The sequence below is a fragment of the Lepisma saccharinum genome, unplaced genomic scaffold, assembly GCF_977018435.1.
Source record: "Lepisma saccharinum unplaced genomic scaffold, izLepSacc3.1 HAP1_SCAFFOLD_205, whole genome shotgun sequence".
Lineage (NCBI taxonomy): Eukaryota > Metazoa > Arthropoda > Insecta > Zygentoma > Lepismatidae > Lepisma > Lepisma saccharinum.
The window spans coordinates 152472-174939 of NW_028142992.1; the positions used below are offsets into that span (position 1 = coordinate 152472).

A 22468-nucleotide genomic window follows, 5' to 3' on the forward strand; every position below is an offset into this window, starting at 1 on the left:
GGTGTACACTTCGCAACATCTTATTTGACCGCCCTGAAAAATTTCAAAGTCCGAAATTCGTAAATTTGGCAGCATAGCGCTTCAGAGCCAACTAAGAGTAGCCAACTTTGCAACATTTCTTCTTCCTGAATGAAAACGCTCTTGATTTTTTTTTCATTCTTTCAAATTCCATAAAGTAAAGATACCCTAAAGCAGTAATACAATATATGAGTAGACAAAAAAATGTTAAGTAGAAATACGAATGTTGAAAATATTTCAAGATTCTTCGTTCTGAATTTGAAAATAGGAAAATGTATGTGCATTGTGAAACACTGAAAAGGTTCTCATCCACCTGGAAAGAATTGCGGTCACATTTGAATGCAAAAAGGCAAATTTATGATGATTTTATGCGAAATGTTTAGTAAAGATACCTTGCACAACACCAAACGATTCTGCAAAGTGTGTCTTTTCCTTGGTTCTTGGCGAAAAATGGTTCGAAATTCCGGCACAATGTTGCTTCAACTGAGATTAACGTGTTTTGGTGATCTTTTTGTTAGCAATCTCCTGGAGTAGTTGGCTAGATGACAGCACTTTCGTTTTTTTTTTACTGTTTTCGTCAAGATCGAAACATCGTAGGTTCAAATCCCACCCTCTCCTGATTATTTTTTCCTTTTTATTTACAGAGTACGAAGTGTTCTAATAACGTAATATAATATTATATGATATTACTGTAAAATATTTATGCGATGCATGCTCAGTGGCGGCGATTGGGTTTCAAAACTGATGGGGCAAGGTGGGGGGAGGGGGAGGGCAAGGACAGTTTCTTTCCCTTGGTAGATAAAGTTTAGCATAGTGCTGGGTCATCTGCCCCTCCACACTCCATAATCGTCGCCTCTGTGCATGCCTCAAGTAATGCTTCTACTAATGTTTTTAATCTTTCAGTGATTGGCAGGATTTTAGGAAATACTTTTCCTTTCATTCAGCTGTTATAAGTTAACACATATTAAGAACTTACATGTCAACTTTCTGCATCCGGAAATGCTTTAAATAAATCGCATAAATATCAATGGAAATATCCAAGAAACGTAGATAAGCATTCTCGTCCAAAGCCGTTTGCTTCCCGAAAAATAACTTTCATTCCATAAGCAAACGATTCCCCTACACCACACGGTTCACGTTAAACTGTAGGTCCAGTCCCGATTAGCCTTACTATGCATAAAGTTGACTTAAACCACCAAACCAACCAATTCATCTCCTTTCTGAGTGGGCCTTCTATGATACTGTAGTCGGCCAGAGTCCGAAAATACATTTCCGCTTCGCGTATACCAGAGTGTAATTGCATTTAATATTGTGACTAATTTTACTTTAAAACTACAGATTAAAGCGATAATAGTGTCCAGAAAAAGAACCTCAAAGTAGATCTTCCCACAAAATATTTTAATCCATTGCCAAACATTTCAGTTAAGAATAATATTATGCTTTTCCATTGACCGTATTTTCGATTCATGGTGAATTTGCTAAAAGGACCATGTCAAGAAATCTAAATATGTAAGTTTTACTAGTAAATGCATTTAAAATGCACGAAACAACAGGGGAGGAGAAAAATAAACTTCAAAAATAAGTGAAAATGCAACAAAAACTGTTAAAGATACTGACAAATAAACTAAAAGCCAAAAAAGGCCGAAAAATGAAAAATAAATGTAAAATAGAAATTGTTTTCCGGTTCTAACTGAAGGGAAACGGACATGATATCAGGTTTAGCATTGTTTTTAAGGGTCAGAAAAAAAGTTGATTTTTCATCAACTTCCGGACCCTAATTAGTGATTATGACAATTGAAAAAGTTGGAGGTAGCTTACTTAAAATTTTCTTGCTGAGGGATCGTATCGTCCCATATCTCCACTTCATAATAAAGAAAAACGTCAAGTTCATATTTCGAAATGACTTGGAGTTTTCCACCACGAAAATATGTTTTTCATAGTTTGAAGTTCGTTAGTATTATCTTTCAAGGTTTCCCTTGTTTTAATTTCACACATATTTTATATTTCATACGTTCCTCTCTCTTTTCATACAGTCTTTGGAAGAAAGCTGAAGTTTCTTGTCAAACGGGGGCTGGTTCAAATGACTCCTTTTCGCTCTCCTGTTCCTACTTTAAACAAACAACAAAATACTTCGTAACTAAACGGTGTCTTGTTCAAAACACGGAATTTTTACACAATTTCAAAATATGACAAAACGCCAATAGAAATGTTCATCATTTTTCCCTTTGAGCATTTCTCGATTTTCTCTGAATTCGTTTCCTCATGAAAATTGCCACGAGGAAATTATAGATATGACATGACCATATGTGTGAATTTGTTTCTTCAAACTGGTAGCAAATTTTAACATTAGCTACCTGGAGAAGCGGTAGCGTGCTTGATTCTTACAAGGGTTCGATTTTCCACCTAGGCAGGATTTTTTTCAGGAGTATATCCTTGGGTGTAAAGTTTATCCACCGTGCTAAGAAGTTAATATTGGTCTCTGTATTTCACGATAGGAGGAAGTCACATGCCACGAGGAATGCGCAGAATCAAGTTACATAGAGCTAAATCTGTAATGGTGGTTTCGAATATTGCAAAGTTAGTGCGGAAAGTTTGTTATATCTGATACTCGTACTTTCTGTTCAAAGAAGACAAACATTTTAGATACAAAGCAGTGAGGAATTAACGATCATTATGAGGTTTTGAATTTTTTGTTTGTCACTCACTATATAAATACTTATTAGTAGTTTCTTATCGAATCGGCCTTCGTCGCAATAACAATTTATTTATGTTAATTAGCGATTTACTATTAGTTTTAGACGCATGGTAAGATGGTGGTGAGGGGATTGACAACAGTCATTACGAAGGAACGGACATAAAATTACCAATCTTAGCAATTTGAATTCATTAAACGCTTTCCTTCGTTACAGTACTGCACTAGATCACTACTTAACATAACTGTGTATCTTTCTTTAGTATATCGAAATTAAATAATCAATATTTTAGGTGTCAGTGAAGAACAAACAATACATATCTTTAATAACATTACATATTGCATCCTGAAGTGTGCATCGGATTCATTTTTTAAAATATTCTAATATCAACGGCATCTGTTCAGCAAACAAAAAAAGAAAAAAGAAAGAGGAGAAGGTGGGATTTGAACCCGCGACCTTTCATGCTTGATGAAAAATAAAGATAGCAGCGCCTAACCAACTGCTCTACGTTAACTTAATGACGTTATACCCTTAAAAACATGTTGACGTTTATGAAGACTCCTACCTTCCTGTGTTTCAAGCACATTTTCTCGACAAGTCGTGTAAAATATATGTTTTTGAGAACTGTTCGATATTATGCAAGGTATTGTAAATAAAATGTTGCATCAACTCCTCACAAATTTGTTTCTTTCTGCACAAACTTGATGGCAATTTCCTCCAGGTGGAGAAAAATTCTATTCAGTGTTTCAAACCCCCCAAATTTCAAGTCGGGCAAGCAGAATCGTAAATATCCTTCAAGGTTATTTTTCAAATTTATTATTTCTGTTTGATTGTGTATTATAATAGCGGTTTATAGTTTCTAAGTTCATGGAAAGTGTTAAATTGAAAACCTATCACCGCAGCGTTTTTCGTCTAGTGGAAGGACCTACTCAAAGTTGGCTACTCTCACCTGGAGCTGAAGTGCAATATTGCTAAGTTTACGATTTCGGGACTTAGAATTCTTTCGGGGCGGTCAAATAAGATGTTGCGAAGTGTACACAAACACCACACGATCGTACGTAGTGCTCCCCGTCGGCTCGAGCAAGACGGACGAAGTACGTGTTGTGGGTGAATGGGGCAAGAATGAAGGACGCAACATGTGTTCCACGATGACAAGGCCACAGAGTACATGGCCCCACCTGACGGCAGTGGTCAGGTAGTGAAGAGCACAGGCACGGGTGGCTCAGGAACGTCAGCTGATTGTACCACAGCGCCGTGCCGACGTGTGGGCTGATTGGAAGTGCAGCGTCAGGGAGCATGTCAGTGAAAGAGCCGGTGCGGTGGTGGTGTGCTTGACGTACGACAATTGAGTACGTTGTTCCGAAGCCGTTGTGACCAGTGTGTGTGTATGTGTGCCACCTGTGCACTGCAGTACAGTATTCCATAATGGGCACTATCCTCACCGTACCATGGAACGCTACACATTTGTAGAACTGAGGGACATGCATTTTGTCTACGGCCTTGCAGATGGCAATGGCCGAGCAGCTGCACGCCTTTATCGCGGACGGTATCCGGAGAGGCGACAACCCGACAGCAGGTTGTTTTCGAACGTGCACCGTACCTTTGGTGAATCGGGTGTGTTACGTGCAGGCCATCATGTCGGTCACCCAAGACATGTGCGCACCGCGGCGGTCGAGGAGGACGTACTTGCTCGCGTGGACGACACACCGTCCACTAGCACCCGTAGCATTGCACGTGCAGTGGGAGTATCACAGTCGACAGTGTGGCGTGTCCTTCATGATGATCTGCTGTATCCCTATCATCCACAGCGAGTCCACGCGTTGCAGGCTGGGGATTACCCACGACGTGTGGAATTCTGTCAACGACTGTTGCAGTTTTGTACCGACGACCCCCGTTTTTTGCGCCATGTGCTTTTCACGGACGAGGCAACATTCACCCGTGAGGGCATCTTCAATTGCCGAAACAGCCATGTGTGGGATTATGAAAATCCACATGCAGCAGTCGAGGTGCACCATGAGACCCAGTTTGCAGTGAATATCTGGGAAGGTATCATCGATGAACAGATTATCGGTCCATACCTGCTGCCACCACGTTTAAATGGCCGCCTCTATCGCACCTTTCTTGCATCAGTCCTTCCAGAGCTGCTAGAAGATGTACCCCTCAACGTGCGACATCGTATGTGGTTTCAATTGGATGGAGCACCTGCACATTTTGATGGCACAGTGCGAACCCTTTTGCACCATACCTACCCACAGCGCTGGATCGGCAGAGAGGGCCCCGTCCCCTGGCCCGCCCGTTCGCCTGTCCTAACACCAATGGATTTCTTCGTGTGGGGCCATGTGAAAACACTCGTCTACGAGACCCCGGTGCCTGACAAGGAAACATTGGTAGCGTGGATACTTGCAGCATCGGCCGAGGTGTGTACCATGCCAGGGATTTTTGATAGGGTTCGCCAGAATTTCCTGCGACACTGCAATGCCTGCATTGAATGTGGTGGTCGTCAATTTGAGCAACTTTTGTAACAACGTCAGTCCGGGGTACGACTACGTACTACGTACTATTCCTATCTGTAAGTGCACCTTTGCGTGGCAATAAACATCCTGTGCCCGTAGTTGCTGTGTTCGTCCTGCTGGCGCACGACCTCTGTGTGACATCCCCTCGGTGCTGCTACGGGGAATCCCTCGTCCCGTATTTGTTGCCTCCTTGACAGGTAACATTCCCCGTCCGGTCCTCTTTCTCTTTTGTTGAATCGTGCTTTGTTCTTGCTGCGGTGTCTCCCCACTGTGTTTGGGGACTCCCCACGCGCTGCATGTGTTTGTTTCCCGCTGTGCAATTGTTACTTCATGCTTCATTGCTTCTTTTGTCCCTACCGTTGTCGATCGCTACCCTTTCCCTTCACTTGTCTTGCGGGACACTCCTATTTCCTTTGTGGAACCCCATGCGCATGCGTTGCGCAGCTGCCGCCTAGTGTTTTTCGGATGGGCGACTTTGGTGTTCCTTTTGACTTCGTTTGTTCCGCCTTTCTATCTTCACCGGTACTGGCTGTACAGAGGTGTGAAGTTCATTTTCACACGTTTTCGGCGTTGTCTAGCTCCTCACGGAGGCATCTCTCGGCAAATTGGAAGGGGAACTTTCGTCTCTATTTCATGGGAGGTATCTGTGGTTTTCGTTTGTACTATACCTTTAGAATCACCCTGTATTACCAATTACTTATTTTGTGTATATTCAGTGCTTTAAGAAACCTGCACTCCCATTGGTCAGTTCATATCGGGTGCGGTGCCTAGTTGCCGCCATCTTTGCGCGGTAGCTTACTTCCGCCAGTGTTCGTGCAGAAGTCACTCCTGCAACAGCCGAAAGTCACCGCGTTGCAGATATTCATTAAAAACGTAAGCCTAACGTGGCTAAGTTTCATTCGGCATATCAGTGAAGTGCAGTGATATTTAGTTCAGTTTCACAGTAACATTATAGTGCTGATATCATTCAGTGAGGAACTAGTGACGTGTTATTGTAAAACCGGCTTTAATTTCATATAAACAGTTTACTGAGGCAGGAGTGCAGGACAGTGTAATTACGTGTTATGTGTACATATTTATTATTAATATAACGTTATAGTTTTATAGAGTGCCTTCATTTTCTTTACACCTTAATAAGATCGCGGTGAACTCAGCTCTATGGTGAGACAATCAGGGTCCTACCGGGCAGCAAAGGCATTTATTTATGGTCCTCCGGGTCGGATCTCCTTTGTATTGAACATGAGGTACGTTACCATCAGTTATTTTAGTGACATTGTGTTGTGCAAACATTATTTTCATGTACAGTAACTACAAGTTATTGAAAGCATTACTTCATTCGTTGTAGCGTGCGAGATATTTTCCACGTGGCTGAAGGACACGCCCGGGACTTTCCCGACCGACAGCGCTCACGCTGTTCGCTTGTCAGTGACGTTTCACACTCCGCTCCCTTCGCCCCTCGCGCTGTACGAGGAACTCTCGGTCCGCAACCAGTGACGTGACGTCATCCACCCGTGGTGTGTCGCTGAGTTATTTTTAGACTGCAGTATTATGTTCCCCCGCGGACTGGCTTGTTCGTTAGTTTTCGTGCGGGAAACTCCTAGCGAGGAGAAACTTATCGCGGAGAGGTGCATAGCAGCCCACGCGTGCAGACGTGATATCACCATAGCGACCGTACATCAGCTATTCCAGTACTCGTCAGTGTCAACGACTACAAGCAGTGTTGCAGCCTAACCAAGATTTCAGATGCCCCGATGGTCCAGTGAATGCCAGATCGGTGAGTACAACAGTGTTTGGTTCAATATTTCCTTATTTTTTTATTTTCATTTCAATACGCATTGCTTAGCCCCTCCCACCTTGAGGCATGGCAGACTTAGCACATCTTGTAAAGCAACGTGCCGCCTACAGGAGGCAAATAACGAGATTGCAGTCGTATATTAGCAGTGTTGATCCAGAGGCACCGAACGTTCAACAGATCAAGGTTCGGCTGGAGCAACTGAACACATTATGGCCCAAGCTAGAAGAAATTCAGGATTGCATTGAATTTGTAGCCACAGACGATGAACACACGGCAGTTCGAGAGACAATCGAACTTTCATATTTCGATCTCAAGTCGCAGATGCTAATATTAATTGTGGGAAATCATTGAAATACAGACGGCGCGGAAAATGAACACAGGGCTTCGTGCAAGTCTCAAGTCAAGTTGCCATTAATAGAGATTCCACATTTCAGTGGAAATTACGCCCAATGGATATAATTCAAAGACACATTTTCTTCGCTCATACATGATAATTCGGATATTTCAGATATTCAGAAGTTCCATTATTTACGTGTCGCACTGAAGGGTGAGACATTGCAAATCATTGAAAGCATACCAATTACAGCATCCAACTACGGTTAGCGTTGAAACAACTCCAAGATCGTTTTTACAACAAGCGTCTCATAGCTGCTTCACACGTCAATGATATTGTCCATATAAAACCAGTGTCGAGAGAAAAGTTGCGAGCGTTCACAAACACAGCTATCAGTTCCATCTCAGCGTTAAAATTATTAGCAGGAGATAGTTCACTATCAGATATAGTGTTAGTTCAACATCTTACTTCTCAGCTTGATGCCACCACACGAAAAGCTTTTGAATTAGAAGTGAATGATTCTGAATTCACCACTCTTGACAGTTTGTTTCAATTTCTAGAGCACAGAACCAAGGCTTTAGAGAAATTCAAACCAATTTCCAATGAAAGATCAACATTCAAACCACAGTTTAGTGGCAACACCAAACAAAAAAGTCACAAACCTGCGCATCCTTCTCCTTCAAGATCGTATGTTTCTACTGTATCTCCTTCATGCCTGTATTGCAAAGATACTATGAAGAATAATAAGCATCCGCTGTTTGCGTGCAGTTCTTTCAAAGCAGCTACTATAGCTCAGAAGTACAAATTTCTTCGAGAAAACCAGATCTGTTTCAATTGTCTTGGACAGTCAGATCACCAGGGATTTAGGTCAGGATGGAAGGCAGGATCTTGCAAGTATTGCGGCGAGAAACATAATTCCATTCTTCATGAAGATAAGAACAGCAGAGAACGTCAAACACAGAAGCAGCCCAGTAAATCCAGAAGTAAATCGGCAGTAGGCGATGATACTCTTTTTCCAGGATAATGATGCCCAGACTAAAGCAACATATTGTTCTGTCTAGAACAGAGAAACTTCGCAAGTTCTCCTAGCCACATCAGTAATAGAAATCAAGAACGCATACGGCGAGTGGCTCCCATGTCGTGCACTTTTGGATGGAGCCTCCCAGAGTAATATTATGACCGAGAACCTTGCTCAGCAGCTACGTATCAAGAAACAAAAACGCCGAATTCCAATCCAGGGGATAGATGAAGCTAAAGTACAAGCCTTTCACACCATGGAGACGCAGATTAAATCCAGCATAAGTGGATTCACAATGGATATATCTTGTTTCATCTTGCCAAACATCACAGGTTCGATACCAGCGCAGAGGCTCGAAACTTCCACATGGGGAATTCCGAGTGACATACATTTAGCAGATCCTAGCTTCCATACACCTGGCAACATTGACCTACTTCTGTCTGCAAATGTGTTCTACACGATTCTCAAGCCAGAAAAACTTTCAAGAACAGGAAACTATCCAGCGTTGCAAAACAATGAATTTGGATGGATTGTAGCAGGAAGGATTCCCAATGCACCATCTACGAACGGACCTTCGAAGTCATTCTTTGTTCGCATAGAAGATACAGTCAATTTCCATTTACAGAGATTTTGGGATTTGGAGGAACTCCATGATAAGTTAGCTTCGCCAGAAGAAATCGCCTGTGAAAAACATTTCCAGGAAACTACATCTCGTGATTGAGAAGGTCGATGCACAGTCAAGCTACCCTTAAAGAAGGACAGATCCGTTCTTGGGGATTCTCTGCAAACAGCGATTTCACGATTTAACCAATTAGAAAGAAGACTTGATCGGAACATGGAATTGAAAAGAGAGTAGACAGAATTCATGGTCGAGAACCAACAACTCAAACACATGCAACCAATTGGGACATTGGAAGATATATCCAGAGACAAGGAGACAAGGTACTACATTCCACATCACTGTGTGATCAAGGAATCAAGCAAAACTACACGTTTAAGAGTCTTTTTTGATGGAAGCTCGCCAACAACTACGGGGGAATCGTTGAACAGTATGCAGATGATTGGTCCCACGATACAAGAAGAATTGTTTTCAATCCTGCTCAGATTTCGTAGTCACAAAATCGCACTGACTGCAGACACGGCTAAAATGTATAGGCAAATTAACATGCATTCTGAAGACAGACCACTTCAATGTATCTTATGGAGAGCATCACGTGACGAACCGATCCATGTTTACAGTTTGAACACAGTCACTTATGGATTATCTTCAAGTTCATTCTTGGCAACAAGATGCCTCAAAAGTTTGGCAGAAGATGAATCATCAAATTTCACAGTAGCCACTCATGTCTTGACACATGCCTTCTACGTTGACGATTTTCTGGGAGGAAATCATTGCATTGAAGGTGCAATAAAGCTGCGTGAAAGTCTCACAGAATTACTCCAGAAGGGAGGATTCAATCTACGTATATGGTGCTCCAATAGCAAGGCAGTGCTACAATCTATTCCAGAAGAATTGAAGGCAGTACAGGACCTAGTGAAATTCGACACAGAAGGCACAAAAACATTAGGAATTTCATGGCGCCCATCCACGGACGAATTTCTTATGGACAGCAAGGTCGCCACAACAGTGGATGTAGGCTCGTTGAAGATCTTCTCAAAGCGCCAAGTTGCCAGAATAATTGCACAAGTGTTCGATCCAATCGGACTAATATCGCCAGTGGTGATCACATACAAGTCATTCCTGCAGCAGTTATGGCTCCACAATGTAGGATGGGATGATCCGCTTCCTATAGATTTGCAGAAAATATGGCGTCATTCATTCGCAGCTCACATGTATTAACGAATTAAAAATACCACGATTAGTTCTGGCTCCAGGAGACATACGTAAAGTTCAAATTCACGGTTTCTCTGATGCATCAGAGAGAAACTATGGCAGTGTTCTCTTCGTAAGATCAATTGATTCAGAGGGTCACATAAATGTGAACTTATTGTGTTCAAAGTGCAAGGTGGCTCCGGTGAAGAGAACCACTCTTCCACGTTTGGAATTATGTGCCGCAGTTCTACTAGCCAAATTGGTACACAAAGCATTGCCCATACTGCGTCTATGTATAGACACCATTCACCTACGGACCGAGTCAAAAATCGTCCTAGCTTGGCTGGCGTCACCAGCCAGTAAATGGAAACCTTTTGTTGCCAACCGAGTTGCTATGGTACAGGAACTCACACAAGTCAGTGATTGGAAGCACATTCCGTCAAAAGACAATCCTGCAGATCTGATCTCACGAGGAGTTGATGCAAAAACTATCAGATCACTTCAGCTTTGGTGGCACGGACCCACCTGGCTCCAAGAAGACGAGGCACAGTGGCCATCATCCAGTTTAGCATTTCGTCCAGACAACAACACTATTCCAGATCAGCGTAAGGTAGCAGCTACCACATTGGTCACTCATGTAACAACTGAAGAAGAAATCATATCTAGATATTCAAGTTTATCCAAGCTACTGAGAGTAGTGTCACTCTGCAAAAGGTTCATCAGCAATTGCAGAAACTCAAGAGAGAAAAGGAGTGAAGACCTTACCACCTTTAAAATTCAAGGCGCCACACTTGCCTGCATCAAGATAATACAACGTGCATTCTTCTCTCAGGAAATCAAAGATTTGTCTGACAAGCAGCAAGTACACAACAAGAGCATTTTGAGGAACATTCATCCATTTCTCAACAATGAAAAAGTAATTTGGGTCGGAGGAAGATTGGAAAACAGTGAATTGGAGTTTCAAAGCAATTATCAAATTATTCTTCATCCGAATAGTCATTTCGCGAAAATTCTGATAGCATCAGAACACAAGAGACTTATGCATGCTGGTCCACAGTTTCTCATATCATCACTTCGTGAGAAATACTGGATACCTCGCATACGACAGGTGGTCAAACAAATCATACACCAGTGCAACATATGCTATCGCTTGAAGGCTTCAGCCGCCCAGCAGCTAATGGGGCAGTTACCCTCCAGTAAAGTGAGACCCAACAAGGCATTCCATCACGTAGGCGTTGATTACGCAGATCCATACCACATCAAGACCGGAGCCGCAAGAAGCAGATCCACAAGAAAATGCTACATTGCAGTTTTCACTTGTCTTGCCACAAGGGCAATTCATTTAGAGATTGTCTCAGACTTGACATCACAAGCCTTCATCGCAGCTCTACTACGCTTCACCGCGAGAAGAGGAAAGTGTGCAAGTATTTTTAGCAACAATGCTACGACGTTCCATGGTGCTAAAAATGAATTGCAGGAATTAAGTAAACTCTTTCAATCACAAAAGTTCAACAAGGACATCAACAGATTTGCAGCAGAAGAGAATTTCCAATGGAAGTATTTTCCACCACGCAGTCCATCATTCGGCGGGATTTTTGAAAGTGCAGTGAAGTCTATGAAATACCATCTTCGCAGAGTAGCAGGAAACGCCGTGCTAACATACGAAGAACTAGTAACTCTGCTATGCCAAATAGAGGCCTGCCTCAACTCCCGTCCTCTTTCCACACTCCCTGATTCTCATGATGAATTCAGCTACGTACATTACCCCTGGTCATTTTCTTATTGGAGATCCTCTAACCTCATTTCCTGACCCAAACATTAAAGATCTGACTGCCAACAGATTATCCAGATGGCAGCGCATACAGCAGTTCCAGCAGCGAGTGTGGAGAAAGTGGTCTCAGGACTACCTGCATAGTCTGCAGCAGCGACGGAAATGGACAGCCGTTACGTTAAATTTGAATCCTGGCACACCAGCGCTATTGAAGGAGGACAATCTTCCACCACTCTCGTGGAGAGTCGGCGTCATCCAAGAAGTGTTTCCGGGAAGGGATAACCTAGTGAACGTAGTCACCGTTTGTACTAGAGACAGAGTCTACAAGAGAGCATTAAGCAAAATTGTGCCTTTACCACATTGGGAAGAAGACGCTCCATGAGCTAAAGCATTTACAATATATCCCCTAGTGTTAGGTTGGATGTAAACATTCCAACGGGGGGGGGGGGGGGAGTATGTTGGAGAATTATCTCTAGAAACTAACCACGATATATCTTTTTATATATTCTTGTATTCGCAAATAACAGAACTTTTCTCTTGCTCATTTTGCTATGCATTTGTTTCTATATAACCAATTGCTTATTTTGTGTATATTCAGTGCTTTAAGAAACCTGCACTCCCATTGGTCAGTTCATATCGGGTGCGGTGCCTAGTTGCCGCCATCTTTGCGCGGTAGCTTACTTCCGCCAGTGTTCGTGCAGAAGTCACTCCTGCAACAGCCGAAAGTCACCGCGTTGCAGATATTCATTAAAAACGTAAGCCTAACGTGGCTAAGTTTCATTCGGCATATCAGTGAAGTGCAGTGATATTTAGTTCAGTTTCACAGTAACATTATAGTGCTGATATCATTCAGTGAGGAACTAGTGACGTGTTATTGTAAAACCGGCTTCCAATTTCATATAAACAGTTTACTGAGGCAGGAGTGCAGGACAGTGTAATTACGTGTTATGTGTACATATTTATTATTAATATAACGTTATAGTTTTAGTAAGTGCCTTCATTTTCTTTACACCTCAAGAAGATCGCGATGAACTCAGCTCTATGGTGAGACAATCAGGGTCCTACCGGGCAGCAAACGCATTCAATATATATTGATTGAAATATAGATATCCTCCGAATGCTTTTTACAACTACGAACGGCAATTTGATCTTGCAGGCATATACCTGATATACTCGCGAATGGGCATCGCTAAGAAATTAGAGTTATGACAGAATTTCCACCACATTTCTCGAATGAGCAAGAAATAAACTAACTAATTCCCATTATTTAATATTAAGTTCTCTCGATAGGTCTTTTGTGAAATGGGAAACCTTCTGCCAAAGCTATGATGGATATCGCTCCTTGTCAAAAGCCTCAAGCCGGAACCTGAGGTCGAGTGGTTAGCACATCGCACTGCGACGCCAAGGGACCGGGGTTCGAATCCCGCTCGGACTTGGTTGTTTGTGAATTTCCATACATTAATTTGATCATTTCATCACTCATCCCCATCTTCTCAAATTAGCCAAGAGGCACAAAACGAGAAGTTGCCATTGCAACTACCTAATAGCACGCAAATGTCGTACATTGAAAGAAAGTGATGTTGTTTCGAATATTTGTTTCGAATATTTTAAGGATAAGATATATGGGTGGCATGAGCCCGGGAACTCATGTAATTACTCGCGAATATTATTCAGTAAGAAAATAGACCTTTTCTCCTTATTTTTCACTTTGATAGAACCAATTATTTAAGACAAAGAAAACGATGTTCGAAGAAAATCTCGCCGAAAGTGACGACGACCTCCTTATTACCAGGACGAAGTACAGCAACAACCGAACCGAACTTCTCTGATGGCCAGATCCTCGATTATTGTGATACTTAACCTTATTTTTGAAAATCCAGGAACCTGTGTTTTGCGGTCCAAACAGGCACCTGTAAATAGTGTGATGTATAAAGCGTGGTCTTTGATAACTCATGGGAAATAACTTTCTTTATTGAGTGAAGGAAGTGTATATATTTTCATTGAAATTAAACTTTGGAATATCCTCTTTGAAAGGGTAACATACATTTTGATGTAGTCCCCACCAGCGTCGATACCCTTCTACCATCGCTGCACTAGTTGCTGCAGGCTGTCAGAGAAAAATGATGTCGGCTAACTTTTGTGAGCTGACGAGGGACCCAACTGGAACACACTTTTTGAAACCCAAGTTCGTCGTTGATATAGTGATATTCACTGTTTCAAGTGAAATGCATAGATATCTAAGATTTGACCGTGCTCCCATGTTCCCCATATGCAGCACGCATCCGACGGTGGATTTCGATAGGTGGAAACTTCACATCCTCTGAGAGCAGACATTCCAAATTTCAATTTAAATGTAAAATCATAAACTTCCCTCACTCGATATAAAAGTAATATCAACCCTAATATATCAAGAATACTTTTGTTCTTCATGCGCAATTGTGGTTTCCTAACATAATATTGGTGTCTCGTCACGTCACCTGTAGTAAATAGTACAAGGCTAATACAGAAAAAAACGCATAATGGAGCTTTGATGTTTCCATCGATTTGTAATGCAGACATTACAAATTCCTCATCCGGAGGAAAGGTACTTACTAGCCATGGACAGGCCGATATGAATTGGCAGGTACTGGAATTTGTATATTCAAGCAGCCGAACCAATCTGAGAATTTGGAACGAATATTGAATCAGTTCTTAGCGCAGTTTGATATGAAGACACATAGTTCAACGGAGAACAAAGTCGTGTTCACATTGATCATGAAAGTGTCTGTCTTTTATCCCGTGTCTGCGTCGATCTAGTTTTAACTTCTAGCTGACCCCTTTCTATTTAACTCTCCATCGAACTAGATCCACTAATATTATTCAGAATGGAAAGAGAGAATGACAAAATATTGGCTTTAACTCGCAGTTATCAAGGCCTCCCCGATAGCGCAGTGGTAGCGTTTTCGCCTTGTAATCAAGGGGTCCCGGGTTCGATACCCGGTGGAAGTACATGTAGTTCGGATCCCACTTTAAACTGTAGGTCCAGTTCCGATTAGCCTTACTGTCCATAAAGTGGACTTAAACTCAATCAATAAATCAATCCCATTTATCAAATTAGTTGCACCAATAGTGGTACTCTGGAACATTTAACTAGTTGTTGTTGTTTTAAGTCCACTTTATTCACAAATAGGCTAATCAGGACTGGTCCTACAGTTTTGAAGTGAGAACTGACCACTGTGCATTTTGCCTCCATCGGGCATAGAATCCGAGATCTCTTGATAAAAGTCAACTAATGTGTAAGTGCGTTTTAACATCACGTTTGTTGCTCGTGTTGAGTGGGGCTAAACCTACGCCTTTAGTTCAAATTTTATCCGTAACCGAGAATTGACTTAAGGTTCTTGAATTGAAGGGAAAATGAAGGACTGAGTTTAGGCATTTCTGTCTGTCTCTGTGAGTAGTAGGAAAGTATATAGGACTGGGACCACTTATAAGTGTAGAAAAGAAGAGGCTATTTGATTGAACAATCCATTTTGTCTACACTTAAAACAATGCCAAGAGGGGCCTATACCCCAATTTTTTAAGTGTGATATGCTCTGAATTTTTAAGAATTTTGAATTCTAGTGTAGAAAAGATGAAGCCCCCTCAGACAGATTTGCCTACACTTAAAACTATGCCAAGTTCCCATATCATCTTATTGTTTATAGTATGTTTTTCTGTCAAAATCCCAGGAGACCCAGTAGAGTGTGGTGCATAGCCCCATGGTTTTTATTGTCTTGTAAACAAGAGGCTCTGGATTTGAGTCCTGATAAAATGTGAGGCCTCCTCTGATTGCAAAATATTAATATTGTTGCTTTGTAAACAAGAGGCTCTGGGTTTGAGTCCTGATAAAATGTGAAGCCTCCCCTGATGGCAAAATGTTAATATTGTTGCTTTGTAAACAAGAGGCTCGGGTTTGAGTCCTGATAAAATATGAGATTGAAATACATGTGGCAAAATAATATGTCCACACGTGAGATTTTGAGAATAATTATTGCTAGTTGATATACAACTGATAGCTCCCAGATCTGAAACCCCCCCTCCTCTCCTCAGACAGATTCGGCCATGTGTGTAAAAGCTATATCTGTGTGATTGTTGTTCATAAACTTGTCAAAAATATGGCCCTTTTGATATTGTTTTTGGCCATATTCCTATGCTCTACAACTTACAGATCTAATTCAATACAAAATGCAAGCAAAATTTGAGCTGTTGCCTGCTTTTTTTCTAATCTCTGATCAATTCCATTGCTCGGGGTAAGAAATTATTTAGCTCGGAAATGCATGAATTGATATTAATCTATCAAAAGACTAATGTTTTGCTTGCATGCCTTGCCGGCACACAAGAGATATAATCTACACAGCTAGAAGGCAGAATTAATGATACTGGTTACTGCTGGGGTTTATTTATTAATTCGTTTTGGAGATATATTAATGTGTAATTCACTGAAGGGGCCATTAATCTTTCTGTGCGACAGGGGAAAAATTCTTAGTCATGCAAGACAACATGTAAAAGTGTAACAAAGATCATTGAGATAAAGATACAAATTTTTTGACACAGTGGCAATGAACTGCCTTGCATGCTGAAACCAATTCTAGTTTTGCATTATTCTGATAATACGAGCACAGGCAAGGCTTAGGGAGTAATTTATTGTTCAGTTCAAAATCCAATTTTGTCTGTATTAGCTTCTGGGTCTCAGAACCCAGTAAAATGTGGATATATTCCATATGGAGAAGTGTTAATATTGCTGCCTTGTAATCAGGGGCTCTGGGTTTGAGTCCTGATAAAATGTGTAAGATTGAAATACATACAACAATATAATATGCCCACACATGAGATATTCACTGCTAGCTGATATACAGTTGAGGTTTGAAACCTGGCAAAGTGTGTTGTACAACAGCATAATAGAGCAAATATCTTCTAGAATTGCTCTGTGACTCTCTCATTTCTTACATCATAAACATATGATTTTTCACCTATGAGAATAACACTACATATGGTGTTATCAGGTAATGCCTCATGGAATTCACAGATAATTTTAATATTTGTCCTGTCATTAACCACAACTTGTTTCCTTTTTGAAGTGTTGATTACAAACATGGGTCTCTGTGCTTTGAATTCATCTGGTGTGTAATACATGTCAGTATTGCCAGTAGTGACCCTTTTGTATGATGAAAATGCCTCATATAATTTGAGGAAATCATCCTTGGACATGTCTAAATTATAATTTTCTCTAGGAAATACCTCATTTCTGCAATTTTTAAGATATATGTTCTTGATGTTGCAGTTATCAAATTTACTTGATTTTTTTTCCTGATTATTGTGTCTTCCAGTCTGAAACAGTACCACCACAAAATCCGGCATGTCATATTGTATACTGGAGAATGAATTTGTAGCATCAAACTCATAATAAGTACCAGTTGCGGGCTTCTGTACACATTGATATGTATAAAATTGTAAAGGAATTTGTGGATTTTTTAGAATATCTGCTTTGTATTTAAGAGCATAACTGGCCTCATATTCAACAACAGGGATTCTTAGCTCCATAGTCTGAATAATGCATTTGCCCTCATCTGGTAGGGTATTAGGCAGAGCTTCCCCTGTAGAGTTTAATGTGCTGTACCTCATCAAAGCATTATTATCATTGGCAGCTCTTCTAAATGTGATTCTTAAACCACCCTTCCACATAATATCTTTGTAATCTGAGAAGAATCCTGGCAACAGGCGCATGGGGAACAGCACTGTGTGGTTCTTAGATAATATCTTATCACCAGCCTCAAATCCACCTATTTTGTAGTAAGAAGCCTCGGTCTTGGATAATTTTAGTGTGGCCAAAGCTGTGGAGGTAATGCCGGGATAATCCACTCTGTTTATAACAACACCATGCTTTCTGATCTCAATTTCAGAGAAAAGATGCGGCACAAAATTGTCCACCAATCTTATATTTGAATTTGCCGGATAATCGGTACCATCGAGCTTTACAACATCAAATTTGATGTATAGATCTGCTCTGTGGGGGTGTATAAAGCCATCCCCTACATCAAGATCAACCTCAATCTCTGTGTTGGGTTGATTTAAATTTGCAAATGTCCTCCTGTTTGGAGGGAATGATTGTAGCTCATAACTCTCAATATTTTCCATTTTTTTTCTTGTATGTATTTTTATTTAAATGTTAATCTCTATGATTGCAGTTGTTGTGGCTCCAGCAAAATCAACTAATTCTTCTTTTTCATTAGTGACCATCAATTCAATATTATCTATTCTATTATGACACACAGGAAAATATAATGTTGGTGATGGATTGTAGATGATGGGCTCCATAAATTCAGAGTTAGGTTTGAATGTTGCAATGATGCCGGTTTGTTTGTGAGTGCCTATGCCATTTGATTTGGTGATCATACCCTCAGCCACATTACAGTGAATATTCAGAGTCTCTATGGCTAAGAATTTAGGTATATTAATAGCAGTGTGTTTGATGCCTGGTTCAAGTTTTGTATTGTTCTCAAATCCTAACAGCTCTCCTATAGTACCCAGATCCACTGTCTCTGTAGCAGATACAATCTCTACTCTGTGAGTGACAGAATTTTGACTTAACACTACACCTCTGGGTAATTGAGCATTTAGAGTGGATAGATTATATTGCCCTGGAGTGATGACAATTTTTTCATCACCAACTGCAATTGTGTTGTTGTGGTGTGTAATATTAGGGATCAAGTACATGCCATAAAATGCTCTGAGAGCTATTGTTTTGGGATACACTATGTCATCATGTAATTTGAGTTTCAATATTGAATTTTGGCTGGTGAGATGGAATACCCCCATGATGTTTTATATACCACAAGGCTTTTTGAAAATCTTCAATTGATGGTTTATTTATTTGAGACAGATATCTAAGAACAGATAAACACAAATGTCCGCAATTAACATCTTTGAAGTTTTGAACACGGGTATTATTGTAATAAAGATTAGCTGATTTTAGATATTTTATTAAATTTTCAGGTGGAACACCTCCAAATGAATCAAACACAAATGCCTCATTTTTTAAATATTTAAGATAACAGATCCAGTGAGTGCCCTGATTTTTGAACTTATCCAAATTAACAATGCCACACTCTTTGTTGAGTGGTTGTTCTGGTAAAGAATCAGACATGTACACACCTCTAAAATTTTTGATGCCCAGTGGCTTGATTAAAGCTTCAATATCTTGGTTTGTAAGCGGCTCTTGTTTTTTTTAAACTTATTCATGGCTCTCTTAACACCTTTGCCTTGTTTCTCAATGGCCAGGTTATGGCGCCTCTGCTCATCTAATTCTGCCCTATTCTTCTTGGCATCTATTACTGTTTTTGCTATGGCAGCTGATCCCCCAGCCAAGCTCCCCACAGCCCAGAGAGCAGCTAAGATGGCAGGGATAGAAAATATAAATCCACCCACATGTGATTTTTTTCTTGATTGCTGTAATTTTTTTAATTGGGGGGTACTAAGTAATAAATTCATACCATGCCCCTTTGCAATACAAGAGCTTTTCTTCTTGCGCTGCTTTTTAGTTAAAAGGCTGTCAATAGTTTTAAGAGATTTAAGACCTGCATAAGGTATTTGATACATAACACCCTTGGCCTTCATTGTAGGTTTATTATATACATATTCACAACCCCCACTCCAATTTTTGTTTGGTGTTCATAGCTATGGTGGTTCCCATTCCTGCTATTTTTCACTTAAAGAAGAATCTTTGCTTACAAATCTACCAAATGCAGCCTCTTCTAATTTCTTGTCTGCAACATGTCTCTTGTCAAGATCAGAATGTGTGTTGTATGCTATGTCATGGTCTCTACAAGTAGCATCTAGGGGATTAACACCAGGAACACCTCTGTTTAATCTATGGTCCAATTTTGTACCGGGACCACAATATTGATAGCCTGGAATGTGTAGTTCAAATGGCAGCTTGTTTATAATGTCATCAACAAGGCCCCGACCCTCATAAATATTCCAAAATTTAGGTGGTAGAGTATTAATAATTTTTATGAGATATCCAATCCCCTTAGTGTCATTCACTATAAAATTAGACAATTTTGTGCTTATCATGTCCATAATTCCAACATTTTCATTGTAAAAATTGTGGTTGCCAGCATTTTCCTCCCCAGCTATCACCAATAACCTATCTACAAGTTTCCTGACATCATCAACCCACACAAATTCTTTGGGCACGGTGTTGTATTGTTTGATTCCACTGCCAGTCTTGATCTGTGACCATATTGGCTTGATTAAATTGTTGTATTTTGCTCCACTGCTAGACTTGACTCTTTTTTGTGTGGGATCATTGTTCTGGTATAGAGCATCTGATTTTATTAATATTTCTTTGTAATGTTCATAATCTTGATCTGTATAGCTGCCAGGCCTTTTCCTAGTCATCAGTTCCCACAATCCAGGTGTTCCGGGATACTTAACAAAAGCACCTTTTTCTCCAAGACGAGATTCTGAATATACAATCAGATCATCTCCCATAAATGTTACTCTGAAATTGCCAATTCTATGTATGATGCTACCATCACGCTCTGTGTCAGCATATAAGCCAAAAACCTCATCTTTGTTGTCTTTAGATATGCTTAAATATTTTTGAGCAAGAAGACCCAATTCAATAGGATCTTGAGTAGCTTCAATTCTTCTAGGAGCAATAGGACTAGGTGTATGAATACTGGAAAGTGGGGTGAATGGATAATCTAATATGTTCCTAGCAGCTACAGGTACAAGCTCTGTGATCAAATTTTGATTTTGCTCTGTAACAGTTTTGATATTTTTACCTAATTCACCAATAGCATCAATTATAGGCTGTTCTGTTTGTTTGTGTTTTTCATAGATTCCACGGTTCTCTGAGTTCCATCCCTTAAATCTTTTTACAAGATAATCTCTTAATTTAAGATCATCAATTATTGGCCTTTTCATGGTTATTTATTTATGTTTCAATGTCTAGAAAATTGTTGATTTTATTTCTATATTTGCCACTATTGGGTTTTCTTGTCATATCAATTGTGACAAACCCATAACTGTCCTGGTTCCAGCACCTGCTGCAAATCTTGGAAAAATCATTGTAGCTCAAGTCCCCACCTACATATTCATCATGTATGTGTTTGAGGTTGGTATGGTCTTGATGAAACACACATATAAAATTGCTGTTGTCTCGGATCAGCTGCTTCGGTATTTTTGAAAAAGTCTGTGCCAGGTAGAAGCAATCAATGTTTTTGTGTCGGCCCTGTGTAAAGAAATTTCTAACCTTGTTTTGATTATCCAGTATAATGTCATCAAACACAACAACAGAATTATCGAGACAGTCATGAATTGGCTTAACATCTGGTTCAAAAGTGGCTATATCCAATCCATCATATAGCTTCATCAGCTGCTGATATTTTAATTGTTCCAAGCTCTTAGAAAAGACATACAAGTGCCTGTTTTTCCAGTCTAACCAGTTGGGTGCCAATGAAAAATTATCAACCATTAGTGTAGTTTTACCACAAGCAGATGGCCCAACAATAAGACACCTAATATTATCAGGCAGCAATTTTCCATTTCTCTTATTCTGCTGTTCAGGTTCTGGCAGCCTCTTTATAACATCCCAGGTGCTCATATTATTATTTTGTTTGCATCGATCCAGCTGTGTTCTGGGAGTCCTAGCCATTTGACAAGTAACTTGTTGCCTTTTCTGCGGATGATTTTTTCTATGAGATATGTGTCAGGCTGTTTAGTTTTGCTGAGCTCTTCTTCATAAAACCTGCCTTTGAGAATTTCTCCTCGGTGGTCTTTTATTATATATGTGTATCGGGTCCCAGGTTTAACTTGAACCACTGTAAATAATTCAGTGCTCCAGTTTCTTGTAAAGCCTCTTTTGAATAAGTGCTTATATTTGCTGATTCTTACTTGATCACCCACCTTGTATATGGCCTTTCTTATTGTTGGCTGGTATCTAGGATAATAAACAGTGCTGATCAATTTTTGCTCATCAGATGAAGTTACTTCAGAGGGTTTCATGTTGATTGTGGAATGGACCGAGTTGTTATATTTATGTAGAAGTTCTGGAAGAATATTAATCCATTTATAATTACCTTGAAGTGTAAATTGTTTATACATAAGATTTTTTAGGGTTTTGTTGAATCTCTCTACAATTGAGGCCTTGAGATCACTGTAACTCGAATAATGTTTTATTGCCTGGCTTTTAATAAATTGTTGAAACACTGAATTATAAAATTCTTTGCCATTATCTGTTTGCAAATAGCGCGGTGATCTTCCACTCTGATTGATGATTGTTCTGATGGCTTCTGTAACACATTTTCCAGTCTTGGATTTGAGTGGCACAGCCCAGGCAAATTTTGAAAATGTATCTATGACAGTAAGTAGATACTTGTAGCCCTTGTTGATTTTGTCTAAGTTTTTCAGCTGTCCACTTGCCATTTCAATCAAGTCGCTCTGCCATAAATCATCTATGCCCTTTGTGACTACTGGCAATCTCTTAAAA

At 40.3% G+C, this 22468-nt stretch overlaps 1 protein-coding gene across 1 annotated transcript; it reads left to right on the forward strand.

Moving 5' to 3' along the window:
* The first annotated feature begins 8528 nt into the window (after window positions 1–8528).
* On the forward strand, window positions 8529–9092 carry LOC145982506 (uncharacterized). The gene has a single exon (XM_083115964.1). It carries the CDS (start codon window positions 8529–8531, stop codon window positions 9090–9092), a length of 564 nt encoding a protein of 187 aa, XP_082972090.1.
* The last annotated feature ends 13376 nt before the right edge of the window (window positions 9093–22468 follow it).

Bases quoted from the DNA above. Each gene is read 5' to 3' on its own strand.
- LOC145982506 (XM_083115964.1), top strand. From the start codon at position 8,529: ATGACCGAGAACCTTGCTCAGCAGCTACGTATCAAGAAACAAAAACGC.